General features: G+C 44.9%; 1 protein-coding gene across 2 annotated transcripts in view; it reads right to left on the bottom strand.

The window, feature by feature from the left end:
- Positions 1 to 19,912, bottom strand: part of LOC112225767 (arf-GAP with dual PH domain-containing protein 1-like) — a 26,528-nt gene continuing 6,616 nt past the window's right edge. Inside the window, exons 2-10 of one of the 2 annotated variants that reach the window (XM_042319016.1) lie at positions 19,820 to 19,911; positions 12,188 to 12,270; positions 5,627 to 5,739; positions 3,993 to 4,139; positions 3,023 to 3,106; positions 2,628 to 2,690; positions 1,847 to 1,918; positions 910 to 1,138; positions 1 to 400 (exon numbers count right to left, since the gene is read on the bottom strand). In XM_042319016.1, coding sequence (XP_042174950.1) covers positions 372 to 400; positions 910 to 1,138; positions 1,847 to 1,918; positions 2,628 to 2,690; positions 3,023 to 3,106; positions 3,993 to 4,139; positions 5,627 to 5,739; positions 12,188 to 12,270; positions 19,820 to 19,908 — 909 coding nt within the window. In that variant the 5' untranslated portion in view covers positions 19,909 to 19,911 and the 3' untranslated portion in view covers positions 1 to 371. The remainder of the gene's footprint in view (positions 401 to 909; positions 1,139 to 1,846; positions 1,919 to 2,627; positions 2,691 to 3,022; positions 3,107 to 3,992; positions 4,140 to 5,626; positions 5,740 to 12,187; positions 12,271 to 19,819; position 19,912) is intronic. The other variant, XM_042319017.1, reaches the window with a different exon arrangement.

Here is a 19,912-nt window from a genome sequence, read left to right as displayed (position 1 = left end):
CATGGCTGTGCCCCTGCTCAGGCGTGAAATCCATAGATTGGGGCCTAATTTATTTTTTTCAATTGACTGATATGATCTGTAACTCTATAAAATTGTTGAAATTGTTGCATGTTGCGTTTATATTTTTGTTCATTTACAGTATATATGGGCAGGATTTGGGGTAAGGCAGAGTAGAGGAGTATGGCAACAGAACAGTAACACCACCCTCTGTAGTCCTCTCTACCCCCTCTTTTACTGCTCTGTATGGTTTATCTTTAATTGTATATATATTTTTCTTATTATGAGGAGAAGGATTCTATTTGTCTGTCTTCATCCAGGGGATATGTCCAGCCTCCAGTCCAGCCTTCCTCTTTTTCCTTCTCCTCCTCCTCTCAGGGCTTGTGCTTAAAGTGGGCCTCCACTGCAGAGAGAGAGAGAGAGAGACTAAATCAGTCACTTAACCAGGTACCAGAAGAAATCAACTGTGTAAAATAGAGTGGTTCAGATCTACATAAACTGTCATAGCCTCTACTGCCATGAACTCAGTGGAGGCATATAGCTATCAATTCACCAATCATCAGAAGGGCATCAAATGTATTGGCGAGAAATATCCACCTACAGAAGGTGATCAGGTTCCTATTAGTATGCTGGAAACCTTACTCAACATATCACCCATAGTAAAAAACAACTAATATTATTCAACTAAGGGGTGGCAGGTAGGCTAGCGGTTAAGAGTGTTGGGCCAGTAATCAAAAGGACGCTGGCTCGAATCCCCAGGCCGACTAGGGGGAAAATCTGTCTATGTGCCCTTGAGCAAGGCACTTAACCCTAATTTCTCTTATAAGTCGCTCTAGATAAGATTGTCTGCTAAATGTAGAAAATGTAAGAATTCCTTGGACAAATCCTGGGTAGAGCCATGTGAATGGTTACCTGCATATTCCTGGGGCAGCATAGGTCGATTCACCAAACCCTGAAAAGCAGCCATCCAATCCTGCTGCTCCTCCTCGGTCTCGCATGTAAACAGGAACTTCCTGTCGGGCGTTACTATGGTGATGCCAAACTGCCAGTGGTAGCCCTGGGTGGATGGGGGAAGGCCGGGGAGCACAATGTAGCTGTTCTCCTTACTACCAATGAACACCTCACCGCGCGCATAGGCATCCTCACAAAGAAACAGAGAGGAGAGGAGACTCAGTGTGTGTGTGTGTGTGTGTGTGTGTGTGTGTGTGTGTGTGTGTGTGTGTGTGTGTGTGTGTGTGTGTGTGTGTGTGTGTGTGTGTGTGTGTGTGTGTGTGTGTGTGTGTGTGTGTGTGAACGTGTTTAACTATACTTGTGGGGACCAGAAGTCTCCGCAAGAATAGTAAACAAATGAAAGGATTTTAGGGTTAAGGTTAGAATTAGGTTTAGGTCCAGGGTTAGGAGCTATGGTTCGTTTCAGGGTTAGGTTAAGGGCAAAGGTTAGGTTTTTTGCTTAGGTTAAGGGTATGGGTTAAGGTTAAGTTTAGGGTTAGGGTTAGGGGTTAGGGAAAATAGGATTTTGAATGGGACTGAATTGTGTGTCCCTTAAAGGTTAGTTATACAAGACTGGGTCTGTGTTTACCTGTTACGTGTGTAATGTGTGCACGTCTGACCAGCCACATTGTATATGAGGTCCAATAAATAATTTGGGTATGTTTGTTTGCATAATATGACATGCAAATAACATTAGTTCAGTACCACTGTACTATAAGTGCCACAATGCTAATTTTGGAGCCTGTTGAACCATAAGCCCTAAATAAAGTGTTACTAATAGTACTGACATGGTACAGCACCATCTCTTTGTCTTTGACCCATATGACATGGCACCTAATTTACCCACTGACTATCTTACCAGAGGATCCTTGAAGTACATGAGTCTCCTGTCATCCATAGTGAACCATCTCTTCTTGAAGCCCTCTGTGTGCTGTAAGAGGGAAACAGGAGACCGAGGTTGAAGGAATTAGAGGCTGTACAGAAGTTCAGTTGCTAATGATTCACCTAAATGTATTGTCTTTCTGTTCAATGTCTTTCTCTTTAATGAAGAAACATTGTTTACAACTGTGATAATGCACTATTATTGTACTCTCATTACTAATGGCTTTATTGGCTTACATACAGGATCACATACTGGAATACCAATTCATTATCCACACCAAGCAGTACAAGGCAAGCATTCAGCTCACAGGCCCAGCAAATGTGGCTGAGGTTGTACATGGTCATTATTAATGCGGTAGGTTTGTGTGGTACAAATTAAACCCCATTCGCAGTGAAACCCGATGGGCTGATAAAGTTAGAAGCATTAAGTGCTGTCACAAAGTAACTAAAGTGTAAGTAACTCAAGTGTAAGTAACTCAAGTGTAAGTAACTCAAGTGTAAGTAACTCAAGTGTAAGTAACTCAAGTGTAAGTAACTCAAGTGTAAGTAACTAAAGTGTAAGTAACTCAAGTGTAAGTAACTAAAGTGTAAGTAACTCAAGTGTAAGTAACTCAAGTGTAAGTAACTCAAGTGTAAGTAACTCAAGTGTAAGTAACTCAAGTGTAAGTAACTAAAGTGTAAGTAACTCAAGTGTAAGTAACTAAAGTGTAAGTAACTCAAGTGTAAGTAACTCAAGTGTAAGTATTAAAAGACTTCACCTTTGGACCCGTCTTCTCCATGTAGCCTTCCTTGATGTAGTTTCGTGTCAGCTTTGGCACCAACTGGACGAATACATGAGAAGAAGGAGAAATGTTTTATTCTGTGACCATGTGATGGTGTGTAGCCAGTCCCAATTCCCTCCCTTCCCCTTCTCATTGGCCCTAACCCTTCCATGTTTGCAGATCCATAAGGTATAAGCAATAGGATGGAAGATACACCAGTACACTGCTAATATCTATCAAGACCCTTGGGATATGCAAACATTGAAGGGTTAAGGCCAAGGAGAAGGGGTAGGGAGCAGAATTGAGCCAGCTGTATATAATACCTGTGTATACTAGAGAGGAAGGGACTGAGGGATTAATGAGAGAACAATAAGATAATGAGAGAGACTCACATCAGCGTGACGGGCCCCAGGGAAAGCGACCTGTAGGTAGTGAAATCTGGCTGCTCTGATGGCGTTGAACCAGTCCACCATTTCCTTAAAACACAACAGACATGCTAACATGATCTGGGTCCTGTTCAATGGGCATGAAACGGAAGGCAACTTTTTGTGCTACCTACACTGAACACGACCCAATCTCCATACACACTGACACCCGATAGAGACTCTTTCCTGGCAATAATCCACCATTACTGTAAACAGTAGTCGACTTTGATTTCAGAGTATTTCCTACTGGGTTAACGGTGTATTTAAAGGCATGCAATTGCAATGTACAGTATGTCCTGCAGAGGAAATATACTCCTAGTCAGCTGCCAGCCACTTCACAACACAAATACTCCTGACAGTCAATAGACAGTCCACTCCTGGGTGGTGTTCTCCAGGAAACAGAAGAAAACGCTTTATAACTGAGTGAACCAGGGAGGTACTTACTGAACTTGACCAATAAGAAATGCTCATTTATGTTTTCCATTGAAAAATGTTTTGCTACAGTGTGCTGAACACACATGACCTAAATGAATGTAATTTTGTGGGACTTGTGTGAATGCAAATGAACCATTCCGGAGCATGCAGATATCCAGAGCAAGTCAAGAGAATGTCATCTTGAACACGACCCTGAGCAATGCAGGTCAACAGTCCCATCATACTTGATTTTGGACTGTTGACCTGCATTGCTCAGGGTCGTGTTCATTAGACACCAAACAAAAGAAAAACTAATTGGAACAGGGAGGGACTACTTCAACTCATCCAATAAGAGACGTCATTTTCGTTTCTAGATCCAAATGTTATTTTTTATTCTGTTGTCCACCCTAATGAACATGGTCCAGGAGTCGACTGTACATTCCTGACTGTCTATTTGTGTCCAGCAGCAGCCAAGCGAACACCCAACGACCACACAACATTGCCTCAAATTTGTTCACCTCACCTTGCCATCCTTGTGGTAGACAAAGATGTTCCTAGTGCTGTTGTCCTTCAGATAGGTGACCTGCAGGCCGTGAGGCTGGCCGATCTTCCCAGGCTGGAAGGAGGCATTCAGGGTGTGAATCTTCATCAGAGCCTTGGGCTCTCTGGCCTGTACAGGGAGAGAAGGCAGGGGGAGGAGAGTATTCATCATCATCATCACCGTCATCATCACCATCATAATCATAACTACCAACATCATCATCCTCACCACCACCACCATCATCATCATCATCACCATAACTACCACCATTATCATCCTCACCACCACCACCATCATCATCATCACCATCACTACCACCATCATCATCATCATCATAACCACCACCATCATCATCACCACCAACATCATCATCACTACCACCATCATCATCATAACTACCACCATCATCATCCTCACCACCACCACCATCATCACCATCACTACCACCATCATAACCAACACCAACATCATCACTACCACCATCATCATCATCATAACCACCACCATCATCATCATCACCACCATCACCATCATAACCACCATCATTATCACCACCACCATCATCATAACCACCACCATCATCATCACCATCATCATCATCACCACTACCACCATCATCACCACCACCACCATCATCACCTCCACCTTCATCATCACCACCACCATCATTATCACCACCACCATCATCATCATCACCACCCCCACCATCATCACCACCATTCATCACCACTACCACCATCATCATCATCATCATTGTTCGGCTGCAGAACAATCAACTATGAGCTTCCTCTAGTAACTATAGTCACTAGCAAGGTTTACTATTTTATGTGGCTGAAGCCAGTGTTGTCCCCCATCACGCCTAGAATGTATGGGAGGTATGATGTTCACTGACACCCAGGTCTTCTTTTGGTGGAATGTAGAGTATGTAGAATTTGTCCTGAACAACTGATTAAGGGTCAGATATTCTTTGCATTCAACTGATGGTTAAGGTAAGGATTGGGAATAGAGTAATCTGATCTGTGGTTAAGGTGAACTTGTATTTGAAGCAGGGACAGGGAGTAGCCAACGTTTATGGTGAGGTATGTGGTAAAATACTTTACTGGAGTTAACATGCATCTTTTGTTGATATACAAAGTAGGAGACAATGTCACTATGTGGAACAGAACCACTGGGGAATGTGAGCAGATTAGAATCAGAAGTTTGAGACGATAACAGTGTACTATTGTCAGAGATAGTCAGGAGAAAGGAATGAAGAGGAGGAGGACGGGGAGGAGGATGAAAAATGAATGAGGAGGAAGAGGAGGGGAGAGAGGAGCGAGAGGTATGATAAATGGGAGATTTTGCATAACGATCTAAGCAATTATAATATACCTGACATTTCCCAAGGTGTGTGTTATTTCAAGCAATTGCAGCTCAGGACCTCAGAGTGCATTTGGGATGAGACTCAGACACTCACAAATGCAAAGAGAGAGAAGAAGTCAGAGAGAGTGAGGGGAGGAAGAGAGAGGGAGGGATATAGAGAGGGGAGACAGAGAGGGAAGTGAGAGAGAGAGAGAGAGATAGAGAGAGAGAGAAAGGGGGGAGAAAGAGAGAGATATACATAGCACTACACTCACATCATGCTTGTTGTAGTACTTCAGAGCACCATCCCGCTCTGACAGAATACATTTTCGACTCAGGAACTGTCCGTTATCTCGGCCCCGTTTCCATAGAAACCCCTCTCGGTACCCTGGAAGGAGAGGAGCCACAGGGGTCCCATTCCAAAGACAAAGGAGCAAAGGAGAGGAGGAGAGAGAAGGAGATGAGGAGAGAGAAGGAGATGAGGAGAGCGTAAAAGGGGGAGCCACAAAATAACAGGATTCAGTAGTGAAGCTTGGGTCCAGTAGAGCCTGTGTGTGTGTGTGTGTGTGTGTGTGTGTGTGTGTGTGTGTGTGTGTGTGTGTGTGTGTGTGTGTGTGTGTGTGTGTGTGTGTGTGTGTGTGTGTGTGTGTGTGTGTGTGTGTGTGTGTGTGTGTGTGTTGCTGAGGCTGGGTCAAGGTGGTGATGTCTGTCGTCTTGGCCTTTAGCTGGCATGAATAATTCACCTTGAATTGTCTCAGCAGAGATCAATGGCTTCTTCCAACATTACGATCCATGCTGAAATCAACACTCTGCCCTATTCAGCAGGCACACACACCATGGCTTTGTGCTCCCTGTCTGTTTCTGTCACTGGCCTCTCTGTCCTCACTAAGTCTCAGCCAACAGACAGAGACAACTAGGACTGTCACTGTCACTGTCACTGCCCTGCACTGCCAACACACACACACACACACACACACATACACACGCACACACACACACACACACACACACACACACACACACGTGAATAGAGTATTAATATCAAACTATCAAATCCCATTAATCTGAAATGCACTAAAAGACAGACAACAGTTTGTAAGAATGAGACTGAAGACTGAATAGCAGAGTGACATTGCATCTCAGTTAATACTGCTGTGAAAGTGTTCCATTCTCCTTAAAGCCTACGCAGACTGTACGATTTTAGCTGTCTTATACCACCATTTTGCCGTCCCAGAACAATTGTCTACGTCGTGAGAACATTCTTAGGTTGCAAATGATTTTTGGACATCTTGGCTCGTTCAGTGTGACAGGGTCTACGGTTGGACATCTTGGCTCGTTCAGTGTGACGGTCGGACATCTTGGCTCGTTCAGTGTGACAGGGTCTACGGTCGGACATCTTGGCTCGTTCAGTGTGACGGGGTCTACGGTCGGACATCTTGGCTCGTTCAGTGTGACAGGGTCTACGGTCGGACATCTTGGCTCGTTCAGTGTGACGGGGTCTACGGTCGGACATCTTGGCTCGTTCAGTGTGACAGGGTCTACGGTTGGACATCTTGGCTCGTTCAGTGTGACAGGGTCTACGGTCGGACATCTTGGCTCGTTCAGAGTGACGAGGTCTACGGTCGGACATCTTGGCTCGTTCAGTGTGACAGGGTCTACGGTCGGACATCTTGGCTCGTTCAGTGTGACAGGGTCTACGGTCAGACATCTTGGCTCGTTCAGTGTGACAGGGTCTACGGTCGGACATCTTGGCTCGTTCAGTGTGACGGGGTCTACGGTCGGACATCTTGGCTCGTTCAGTGTGACGGGGTCTACGGTCGGACATCTTGGCTCGTTCAGTGTGACGGTCGGACATCTTGGCTCGTTCAGTGTGACAGGGTCTACGGTCGGACATCTTGGCTCGTTCAGTGTGACAGGGTCTACGGTCAGACATCTTGGCTCGTTCAGTGTGACAGGGTCTACGGTCGGACATCTTGGCTCGTTCAGTGTGACGGGGTCTACGGTCGGACATCTTGGCTCGTTCAGTGTGACGGGGTCTACGGTCGGACATCTTGGCTCGTTCAGTGTGACGGTCGGACATCTTGGCTTGTTCAGTGTGACAGGGTCTACGGTCGGACATCTTGGCTCGTTCAGTGTGACGGGGTCTACGGTCGGACATCTTGGCTCGTTCAGTGTGACAGGGTCTACGGTCGGACATCTTGGCTCGTTCAGTGTGACGGGGTCTACGGTCGGACATCTTGGCTCGTTCAGTGTGACAGGGTCTACGGTTGGACATCTTGGCTCGTTCAGTGTGACAGGGTCTACGGTCGGACATCTTGGCTCGTTCAGAGTGACGGGGTCTACGGTCGGACATCTTGGCTCGTTCAGTGTGACAGGGTCTACGGTCGGACATCTTGGCTCGTTCAGTGTGACAGGGTCTACGGTCGGACATCTTGGCTCGTTCAGTGTGACAGGGTCTACGGTCAGACATCTTGGCTCGTTCAGTGTGACAGGGTCTACGGTCGGACATCTTGGCTCGTTCAGTGTGACGGGGTCTACGGTCGGACATCTTGGCTCGTTCAGTGTGACGGGGTCTACGGTCGGACATCTTGGCTCGTTCAGTGTGACAGGGTCTACGGTCGGACATCTTGGCTCGTTCAGTGTGACAGGGTCTACGGTCGGACATCTTGGCTCGTTCAATGTGACAGGGTCTGATTAAGTACCACTACATGTGGTCGTAGGCTATGACAAAGTTATGTCAGTGTCACAATTATTTCACCCTTTATCGTGTAGTGTGGCTGGTGGTACGAGCCAGTCCCGGTGACTGACCAATAGGAAGACGGCTGGCACTGAGTATGCACACAATAATACGATTATGGTGAATAGTCAGATTAATATAATAATTTGATTTAAATGTTTACATGTTGTGAAGGAAGGATGTCCCTAATAATATTGTTTATAAACACATCTGAAATCAAAATAAACATTGTACTACAGCGACCATGTTATTTGGGGAAGCCTGTTTGATTCTGAGTTTGAACATGTAGAGTTAGTATGTGAAAACTGTTTCTAAGATCATACTTTCAGTTCACTCACACATAAGCATAGAGAGGCTTGCACTGCTGGTGCTGGCACATGTGCAGATCAAACACACCGCTGCAGTTTAAATAGTCAACGTCGGCTGATGTCATCAATCACAGAACTGAAGCAAATCATACAATCTGGCCAGGTTGATATCAAGGGAAACGTGCTGGAAGTAAGAAACACAAGTACTGCCTTTATTCTTCCATTCTTCCAAAATACGAGAGAGTGAAATAAAGATGAAGAGAAAACAGAGAGGAACAGAGAGACAGATGCAGAGATAGATAGATAGATAGATAGATAGATAGATAGATAGATAGATAGATAGATAGATAGATAGATAGATAGATAGATAGATAGATAGATAGATAGATAGATAGATAGATAGATAGATAGATAGATAGATAGATAGATAGATAGATAGATAGATAGATAGATAGATAGATAGATAGATAGATAGATAGATAGATAGATAGATAGATAGATAGATAGATAGATAGATAGATAGATAGATAGATAGATAGAAACAGAGAGGAACAGAGAAGCAGAGACAGAGAGAGAGAGAGGGAGGTAGACAGAGAGACAGATAGATAGATAGATAGATAGATAGATAGATAGATAGATAGATAGATAGATAGATAGATAGATAGATAGATAGATAGATAGATAGATAGATAGATAGATAGATAGATAGATAGATAGATAGATAGATAGATAGATAGATAGATAGAAACAGAGAGGAACAGAGAAGCAGAGACAGAGAGAGAGAGAGAGAGAAACAGAGAGACAGCTAGATAGATAGATAAATAGAGAGAGATCGAGAGAGAGAAACTGAGAGACAGCTAGATAGATAGATAAACAGAGAGACAGATAGAGAGAGATAGATAAACCCAGAACACGCCCACCATTCAGCCACTGGCACAATCCTGGTACAGCCACATCACTCTCTATAGTACCATTAGTGCTAACAGAGATCACAGCTGACAGACTCCAGGTCAGATCTAACACCAGAGTCAGCTGAGACAAGAACCAGAGTGAGTCACTGGGAGTAGGAGTGTGAGTGACCATGTTAAAGAGGTTTTGCTGACTTCCCCGGAGTCAGATTAACTTGTGGATATCATTTTTACATATCTGCATCCAGTGTGAAGGAAGTTATTTTGGTGAGGTATTTTTGCGAGCCAATGCTAACTGGCGTTAGCACAAAGACTAACATGCTCCCCAGAGTCCAGCTTCATCCACGAGTTCATCTGACTCCAGGGAAGTCAGCAAAATCCAAACTATCCCTTTAAGGTTGATTCCTCTTTGGCAGCAAAGAGGACAGAGACACTCATCAGAGAGATAATGATGATGAACGACTACATGATGACTGACTGACTGACTGACCGACTGACATTGACTAACCGACTGACCGACTGTGTGTGTGTGTTTGTGTGTGTGTGTTGCTGAGGCTGGGTCAAGGTGGTGTAATCTGTGTCATGACGTTGGCCTGGGGGATAGGTTTATGACAGTCAAAAATACCTCTTTCCCCCTTTTTCCTCTCTCTACCCTACTGATGTTACATTTGCAAAACCCTTGGTTAACATAGAGATTCTGGGAACATCAGAAGGTGGGGGGAAATTAACTATATTCTGGTAATCCGACCAATTGAACATATGCTGTGGTACTTAATGAATATGATGTCAGTTCGGTTGTCATCTGAGACATTCTCATCAATGATAAGATGACATAAACTCTACAGTGGAAAGTCTACACATCAGAGTTATCAGATTCACATGGAATTGTTGTTCAATTTAAATGTTTGAATATGAAATTATTTGTGATGAAATGCGATTTTAGCTTCTAAAATGTGAGATTTCATAAGTTTTTCACAGGTTTTCATAAGATAGGGCTCTGCTCAATCAGTGGCCCGCCTCTGTGAAGGGACATGGGTTATACAACTTTTCAAACACGCCCGCCTTCCTATATAAGCCCTTGACGACAATATAACCTCCTGTTCCGAGGATGTGAGGACGACGATCCTACGACAGAATGGTTCAGATAATAACTACAGAACGAAGCCAACATCAGCGTGAGCTTTGGTTGCGAATGATATGAACTTTGAACTCTTATTCAATACAGAAGTGATACCTCCTAGCCGTTGAGTTAGCAAGAGCAGATGCAAACGAGGGTTAGGAAGGAACAGACAGAGTATCCCGTCTATCACCCAACGACGTTACTACAACATATCCAATTGACAACCAGAAACATTCTTCAAAGGACTCGGTTGGGCAACACGGCCTCCCATCTACCACCAACCTACCGAAGCGCAGCTCAGAGAAAATATTTATTGCATTTTCCTTTTCCAAATGAGCGGTAATTTAGAATGCATTCTGTATTTACAATAGCACAGCTTCTTCCCTTTATTCCTCAGTCTCCCGCTCTTTCACTCAACCCAGCCACTTTTCTTTTGTGTAACAAGCTGTCATATCTGTTCCGCCTGCTAGGGACGTCTTCCGTTATGACGTAATTTGTAATCAAGTTATGATTTAATTATGTGTAATTCTGTGTGATTAGTTAGGTATTTAGTAAATAAATAATTAAACCCAATTTTGTATTGCTGATTCAACTTGTGAGCCAGGGTTCGTGCAGATAACCAAGAATTTACCACTTTCAGATGAGACTGAATTAAGATGACGATTAATATTGACTGCTATTGATGTAAAATATTACTAGGTCTTTAAGAGTTTATTCGGAAGATAACAGCTCTATAAATATTATTTTGTTATGCCTGACACTCTAGTTAATTACATTTACATGATTAGCTCAGTCAGGTAATATTGGAGAATATATATAATAATTATGGAGAAATTATTTTATAGAATAGCATGTCATATCATTTAATCCGGCATAGCCAAAGACACGACATCTGTTTGCCCCAAAAAATATTGTAATAAGTAGATGATTACTGCTTGGATTACTTTTAAATTCAGAAAGGATATTTGTGAAAAAAAAATACATCACACCATTCTGTTTTCTTAATGGTTTTTCAATTCAGCATTGAAAAAAGGCGCAAGTTTCAGTTTGTTCCACCTGAGTGAGTCTCACCACCGTAATCCAAAAGTTACGTTACCGATTACAATTTTGAACAGGTAACTAGTAACTAACGGATTACATTTAGAAACTACCCAACCCTGTTAGCACATTTCTGTCTCGCTTTCTGCATCACAGAGGGGTTTAGTAGAGGAAAGGACGACAATGTGGCGGTCGCTGAAGCGAGATGACAAGGCGGCACAAGGCTTATCTTATTACCGTCTCCAAGTAACAGCTCTTTACTGCTCATGTGGTCCTGAGATAACATGATGTAGGCATAGCATTGATGAATCCACATGAATGGAAAGAAGCACGAGAAAAAACTCTCACAGTCAAATCTCTCAAAGTTGAATGGCCTTTGATATTATTTTAATGGATTTCCAGGAAAGAGAGGGAATGTTGAGGTCTCTTTCTTTCTTTGTTCTCTCTCTCTTTCCCACTCACTATTTCTCTCTTTCTCTCTTTCTTTCACTACTGATCAGCTGTTCATCCTTAGAAAGTCCATTATTCTCTGAGTGTGGAATGCAGGGGTGTTGAGGAGCACACTGGGGTGGGAGGATAAAGACCGAGAGAAAGGCTCAGGCTCATTGTGTGTGTGTGTGTGTGTGTGTGTGTGTGTGCGTGCGAGCGTGCTTGTTTGTATGCATGCAAGCGTGCTTGTTTGTATGCATATGTGCATGTGTTTGTGTGTGTGTACTCAGTCTTACCTGCAGAGTAAGGCTCCTGTCTCTCCACACACACAAACTCCTTCCTCTCGTATTTGGCTCTGATCCACTGTTCCCGAAGGAGCCTGCAGAAACACTTGGTGTTTGTTTACTATATTTACTGTGTTTATGCTTGAAAAGATTCACTGTCAATAATGTCTGATTAACCAACATGGATGACAGATCAGGGTGGTGTTCATTTGGGCACGCAACTGAAAATGTTTTGCAACGGAACACAAAAAGGAGTATTTCTTATTGGACCAGTCCAGATAGTTCCTCCCTGTTTCAGTCCATTTGGTGCCTAATGAACACAACCCTGGAGTTCTCATCCAGTGAGTGTATAATGGTGTACTTGTCTTTTAAATATTATAAATATTATATTGCTCCTCTGTCCTGTCAAATAATATTTCCCTCACTATCTCTCTCTCTTCTCTCTGTCTGTCTTATCAGTAATCTGTCTTAAAAAATGCACACAGGCAATATGAACAAACGTATAACGCCTGAGACTGTGTGTGTTTGTTTGCTCTGTCTCTCTCTCTTGTGTATTCTACTCTTTCTAGTCTCTCTACCACACCTCATCAACCCTCCTCTCCTCTCGTGTATTCTACTCTTTCTAGTCTCTCTACCACACCTCATCAATCCTCCTCTCCTCTCGTGTATTCTACTCTTTCTAGTCTCTCTACCACACCTCATCATCCTCCTCTCCTCTCTCGTGTATTCTACTCTTTCTAGTCTCTCTACAACACCTCATCATCCTCCTCTCCTCTCTCGTGTATTCTACTCTTTCTAGTCGCTCTACCACACCTCATCAACCCTCCTCTCCACTCGTCTATTCTACTCTTTCTAGTCTCTCTACAACACCTCATCATCCTCCTCTCCTCTCTCGTGTATTCTACTCTTTCTAGTCTCTCTACCACACCTCATCAACCCTCCTCTCCTCTCGTGTATTCTACTCTTTCTAGTCTCTCTACAACACCTCATCAACCCTCCTCTCCTCTCGTGTATTCTACTCTTTCTAGTCTCTCTACAACACCTCATCAATCCTCCTCTCCTCTCTCGTCTATTCTACTCTTTCTAGTCTCTCTACCACACCTCATCAACCCTCCTCTCCTCTCGTGTATTCTACTCTTTCTAGTCTCTCTACCACATCTCATCAACCCTCCTCTCCTCTCATGTATTCTACTCTTTCTAGTCTCTCTACCACACCTCATCAACCCTCCTCTCCTCTCGTGTATTCTAGTCTTTCTAGTCTCTCTACCACACCTCATCAACCCTCCTCTCCTCTCGTGTATTCTAGTCTTTCTAGTCTCTCTACAACACCTCATCAATCCTCCTCTCCTCTCTCGTCTATTCTACTCTTTCTAGTCTCTCTACAACACCTCATCAACCCTCCTCTCCTCTCGTGTATTCTACTCTTTCTAGTCTCTCTACCACACCTCATCAATCCTCCTCTCCTCTCGTCTATTCTACTCTTTCTAGTCTCTCTACCACACCTCATCAATCCTCCTCTCCTCTCGTGTATTCTACTCTTTCTAGTCTCTCTACCACACCTCATCAACCCTCCTCTCCTCTCGTGTATTCTACTCTTTCTAGTCTCTCTACAACACCTCATCAATCCTCCTCTCCTCTCATGTATTCTACTCTTTCTAGTCTCTCTACCACATCTCATCAACCCTCCTCTCCTCTCTCGTGTATTCTACTCTTTCTAGTCTCTCTACCACACCTCATCATCCTCCTCTCCTCTCTCGTGTATTCTACTCTTTCTAGTCTCTCTACCACATCTCATCAACCCTCCTCTCCTCTCGTCTATTCTACTCTTTCTAGTCTCTCTACCACTCCTCATCAATCCTCCTCTCCTCTCTCGTGTATTCTACTCTTTCTAGTCTCTCTACAACACCTCATCATCCTCCTCTCCTCTCTCGTGTATTCTACTCTTTCTAGTCTCTCTACCACACCTCATCATCCTCCTCTCCTCTCTCGTGTATTCTACTCTTTCTAGTCTCTCTACCACACCTCATCAATCCTCCTCTCCACTCGTCTATTCTACTCTTTCTAGTCTCTCTACAACACCTCATCAACCCTCCTCTCCTCTCGTGTATTCTACTCTTTCTAGTCTCTCTACCACACCTCATCAATCCTCCTCTCCTCTCGTGTATTCTACTCTTTCTAGTCTCTCTACCACACCTCATCAACCCTCCTCTCCTCTCGTGTATTCTACTCTTTCTAGTCTCTCTACCACATCTCATCAACCCTCCTCTCCTCTCGTCTATTCTACTCTTTCTAGTCTCTCTACCACTCCTCATCAATCCTCCTCTCCTCTCTCGTGTATTCTACTCTTTCTAGTCTCTCTACCACACCTCATCAATCCTCCTCTCAACTCGTCTATTCTACTCTTTCTAGTCTCTCTACCACACCTCATCAATCCTCCTCTCCTCTCTTGTGTATTCTACTCTTTCTAGTCTCTCTACCACACCTCATCAACCCTCCTCTCCTCTCGTCTATTCTACTCTTTCTAGTCTCTCTACCACACCTCATCAATCCTCCTCTCCTCTCTCGTGTATTCTACTCTTTCTAGTCTCTCTACCACACCTCATCAACCCTCCTCTCCTCTCGTCTATTCTACTCTTTCTAGTCTCTCTACCACATCTCATCAACCCTCCTCTCCTCTCATGTATTCTACTCTTTCTAGTCTCTCTACCACACCTCATCAACCCTCCTCTCCTCTCTTGTGTATTCTACTCTTTCTAGTCTCTCTACCACACCTCATCAACCCTCCTCTCCTCTCGTGTATTCTAGTCTTTCTAGTCTCTCTACCACACCTCATCAATCCTCCTCTCCTCTCGTGTATTCTACTCTTTCTAGTCTCTCTACCACACCTCATCAACCCTCCTCTCCTCTCGTGTATTCTACTCTTTCTAGTCTCTCTACCACATCTCATCAACCCTCCTCTCCTCTCATGTATTCTACTCTTTCTAGTCTCTCTACCACACCTCATCAACCCTCCTCTCCTCTCGTGTATTCTACTCTTTCTAGTCTCTCTACCACACCTCATCAATCCTCCTCTCCTCTCGTGTATTCTACTCTTTCTAGTCTCTCTACAACACCTCATCAACCCTCCTCTCCTCTCGTGTATTCTACTCTTTCTAGTCTCTCTACAACACCTCATCAACCCTCCTCTCCTCTCGTGTATTCTACTCTTTCTAGTCTCTCTACAACACCTCATCATCCTCCTCTCCTCTCTCGTGTATTCTACTCTTTCTAGTCTCTCTACCACATCTCATCAACCCTCCTCTCCTCTTGTCTATTCTACTCTTTCTAGTCTCTCTACCACTCCTCATCAATCCTCCTCTCCTCTCTCGTGTATTCTACTCTTTCTAGTCTCTCTACAACACCTCATCATCCTCCTCTCCTCTCGTGTATTCTACTCTTTCTAGTCTCTCTACCACACCTCATCATCCTCCTCTCCTCTCTCGTGTATTCTACTCTTTCTAGTCTCTCTACCACACCTCATCAATCCTCCTCTCCACTCGTCTATTCTACTCTTTCTAGTCTCTCTACAACACCTCATCAACCCTCCTCTCCTCTCGTGTATTCTACTCTTTCTAGTCTCTCTACCACACCTCATCAACCCTCCTCTCCTCTCGTGTATTCTACTCTTTCTAGTCTCTCTACCACATCTCATCAACCCTCCTCTCCTCTCGTCTATTCTACTCTTTCTAGTCTCTCTACCACTCCTCATCAATCCTCCTCTCCTCTCTCGTGTATTCTACTCTTTCTAGTCTCTCTACCACACCTCATCAATCCTCCTCTCCTCTCGTGTATTCTACTCTTTCTAGTCTCTCTACCACACCTCATCAACCCTCCTCTCCACTCGTCTATTCTACTCTTTCTAGTCTCTCTACCACACCTCATCAATCCTCCTCTCCTCTCATCTATTCTACTCTTTCTAGTCTCTCTACCACATCTCATCAAACCTCCTCTCCTCTCTCGTCTATTCTACTCTTTCTAGTCTCTCTACCACATCTCATCAACCCTCCTCTCCTCTCATGTATTCTACTCTTTCTAGTCTCTCTACCACACCTCATCAACCCTCCTCTCCTCTCGTGTATTCTACTCTTTCTAGTCTCTCTACAACACCTCATCATCCTCCTCTCCTCTCTCGTGTATTCTACTCTTTCTAGTCTCTCTACCACACCTCATCAACCCTCCTCTCCTCTCGTGTATTCTACTCTTTCTAGTCTCTCTACAACACCTCATCATCCTCCTCTCCTCTCTCGTGTATTCTACTCTTTCTAGTCTCTCTACCACACCTCATCAACCCTCCTCTCCTCTCGTGTATTCTACTCTTTCTAGTCTCTCTACAACACCTCATCATCCTCCTCTCCTCTCTCGTGTATTCTACTCTTTCTAGTCTCTCTACCACACCTCATCAACCCTCCTCTCCTCTCGTGTATTCTACTCTTCTAGTCTCTCTACCACACCTCATCAATCCTCCTCTCCTCTCTCGTGTATTCTACTCTTTCTAGTCTCTCTACCACACCTCATCAACCCTCCTCTCCTCTCGTGTATTCTACTCTTTCTAGTCTCTCTACCACATCTCATCAACCCTCCTCTCCTCTCATCTATTCTACTCTTTCTAGTCTCTCTACCACACCTCATCATCCTCCTCTCCTCTCTCGTGTATTCTACTCTTTCTAGTCTCTCTACCACACCTCATCAACCCTCCTCTCCTCTCGTCTATTCTACTCTTTCTAGTCTCTCTACCACTCCTCATCATCCTCCTCTCCTCTCTCGTGTATTCTACTCTTTCTAGTCTCTCTACCACAAGCTCATCAATCCTCCTCTCTTCTCTCTTATCGCTCTACTCTATTGCGTGTGGTTGCCTCTCACCTCTAAAAATACCTTCCCACATCTCCCCAGCAGTAAAAGCCCTGTGTAGCAGCTTAAAATATTATTGGTGATTGTGTTGTTATTGATATCACTGGGGACCATTCACTGGTTGAATCAACATTATTTCCACGTCATTTCAACCCCAAAAATATGTGTGATTGAATCAATGTGGTGAAAACAAGTTAGATTTGAAAAGAAATCTAAATCCAATGACATTTTGAAATGTTTTTCTGATTTGACATTGAATTCAGGTTAGTTGACAACTCAACCAAATGTACATCAAAACTAGACGTTGAACTGACGTCTGTTCCCAGTGGGACTGTTATCCCCCAGGAGAACCAGGCTGAGGACTCCATTTGGAAGGGTACTGTCAACACTTGGGCCATTATCTTATATCCGGTACGGTCTCTCCTACACTCGTCCCTCAACCAGCGCAAGCGGAATCCTCGAGCGATCTGACGTAAGACAATGAATGCACTGTGGCTGCATTCCAAACTGTTGCCTTTCCTCTGGCCTCGGCCATTGATGACGAAACATTGCACACCTGAAAGGAGGAACCTGTATAGGTAACCAACATCTGGTAATGGTTCTACCTCCTAGACTCTAAGTGGAGCTTCCTCCATATGACTATAAACCATTTAGTCTTTGAGAGGTTGTCATTTTATTGATGTGCCAATGAGGAGCCCACAAGCTTAAAGTTGGTCATGTTTGGTGAAGTTTGGTAAGCCAGGACATTAGACATTTGTTCATGTTGGTTAAAAATCTAGCCTTTGTATTGTGTTATGTTACAGTGTTTAGAGGGCCAGTGAGTGGAGCGGTCACTCAGACAGAGGGTGACCCAGCTGAGCGACCTGGATCATGACTTGAAGGGGTGGGTGGTTAGGCCAGAGGTCTATGTGTGTTGGACGGTAGTAGGGCCAGGGACAAAGACACTTACTGGCAGTCTGTGTGTGTTGGACGGTAGTAGGGCCAGGGACAAAGACACTTACTGGCAGTCTGTGTGTGTTGGACGGTAGTAGGGCCAGGGACAAAGACACTTACTGGCAGTCTGTGTGTGTTGGACAGTTGTAGGGCCAGGGACAAAGACACTTACTGGCAGTCTGTGTGTGTTGGACGGTAGTAGGGCCAGGGACAAAGACACTTACTGGCAGTCTATGTGTGTTGGACAGTTGTAGGGCCAGGGACAAAGACACTTACTGGCAGTCTGTGTGTGTTGGACAGTAGTAGGGCCAGAGACCAAGACACTTACTGGCAGTCTATGTGTGTTGGACAGTAGTAGGGCCAGGGACAAAGACACTTACTGGCAGTCTGTGTGTGTTGGACGGTAGTAGGGCCAGGGACAAAGACACTTACTGGCAGTCTGTGTGTGTTGGACGGTAGTAGGGCCAGGGACAAAGACACTTACTGGCAGTCTGTATGTGTTGGACGGTAGTAGGGCCAGGGACAAAGACACTTACTGGCAGTCTGTGTGTGTTGGACAGTTGTAGGGCCAGAGACCAAGACACTTACTGGCAGTCTATGTGTGTTGGATGGTAGTAGGGCCAGGGACAAAGACACTTACTGGCAGTCTGTGTGTGTTGGACGGTAGTAGGGCCAGAGACCAAGACACTTACTGGCAGTCTATGTGTGTTGGACGGTAGTAGGGCCAGGGACAAAGACACTTACTGGCAGTCTGTGTGTGTTGGACGGTAGTAGGGCCAGGGACAAAGACACTTACTGGCAGTCTGTGTGTGTTGGACGGTAGTAGGGCCAGGGACAAAGACACTTACTGGCAGTCTATGTGTGTTGGACGGTAGTAGGGCCAGGGACCAAGACACTTACTGGCAGTCTGTGTGTGTTGGACAGTAGTAGGGCCAGGGACCAAGACACTTACTGGCAGTCTGTTTGTGTTGGATGGTTGTAGGGCCAGGGACCAAGACACTTACTGGCAGTCTGTGTGTGTGTGTGTGTGTGTGTGTGTGTGTGTGTGTGTGTGTGTGTGTGTGTGTGTGTGTGTGTGTGTGTGTGTGTGGTGTGTTGTGTGTTGGACAGGGGCCAGGGACCAAGACACTTACTGGCAGTCTGTGTGTGTTGGATGGTTGTAGGGCCAGGGACCAAGACACTTACTGGCAGTCTGTTTGTGTTGGATGGTTGTAGGGCCAGGGACCAAGACACTTACTGGCAGTCTGTGTGTGTTGGACGGTTGTAGGGCCAGGGACAAAGACACTTACTGGCAGTCTGTATGTGTTGGACTGTTGTAGGGCCAGGGACAAAGACACTTACTGGCAGTCTGTGTGTGTTGGACGGTTGTAGGGCCAGAGGGCCAGGGACCAAGACACTTACTGGCAGTCTGTGTGTGTGTGTGTGTGTGTGTGTGTGTGTGTGTGTGGACAGTTGTAGGGCCAGGGACCAAGACACTTACTGGCAGTCTGTGTGTGTGTGTGTGTGTGTGTTGGACAGTTGTAGGGCCAGAGACCAAGACACTTACTGGCAGTCTGTGTGTGTGTGTGTGTGTGTGTGTGTTGGACAGTTGTAGGGCCAGGGACAAAGACACTTACTGGCAGTCTGTGTGTGTTGGACGGTAGTAGGGCCAGGGACCAAGACACTTACTGGCAGTCTGTGTGTGTTGGACGGTAGTAGGGCCAGGGACCAAGACACTTACTGGCAGTCTGTGTGTGTTGGACGGTTGTAGGGCCAGGGACCAAGACACTTACTGGCAGTCTGTGTGTGTTGGACGGTAGTAGGGCCAGGGACCAAGACACTTACTGGCAGTCTGTGTGTGTTGGACGGTAGTAGAAAACAGGCACCTTCTGTTCATATTTGGCTTTAGCAGCATTGTTGCCGTTGGACGCCATGAAC

The sequence above is a fragment of the Oncorhynchus tshawytscha genome, unplaced genomic scaffold (genome assembly GCF_018296145.1).
Source record: "Oncorhynchus tshawytscha isolate Ot180627B unplaced genomic scaffold, Otsh_v2.0 Un_scaffold_12182_pilon_pilon, whole genome shotgun sequence".
Lineage (NCBI taxonomy): Eukaryota > Metazoa > Chordata > Actinopteri > Salmoniformes > Salmonidae > Oncorhynchus > Oncorhynchus tshawytscha.
Note: the sequence above shows the minus strand (reverse complement) of the source record. Positions and strands in the feature narration are given on the sequence as shown.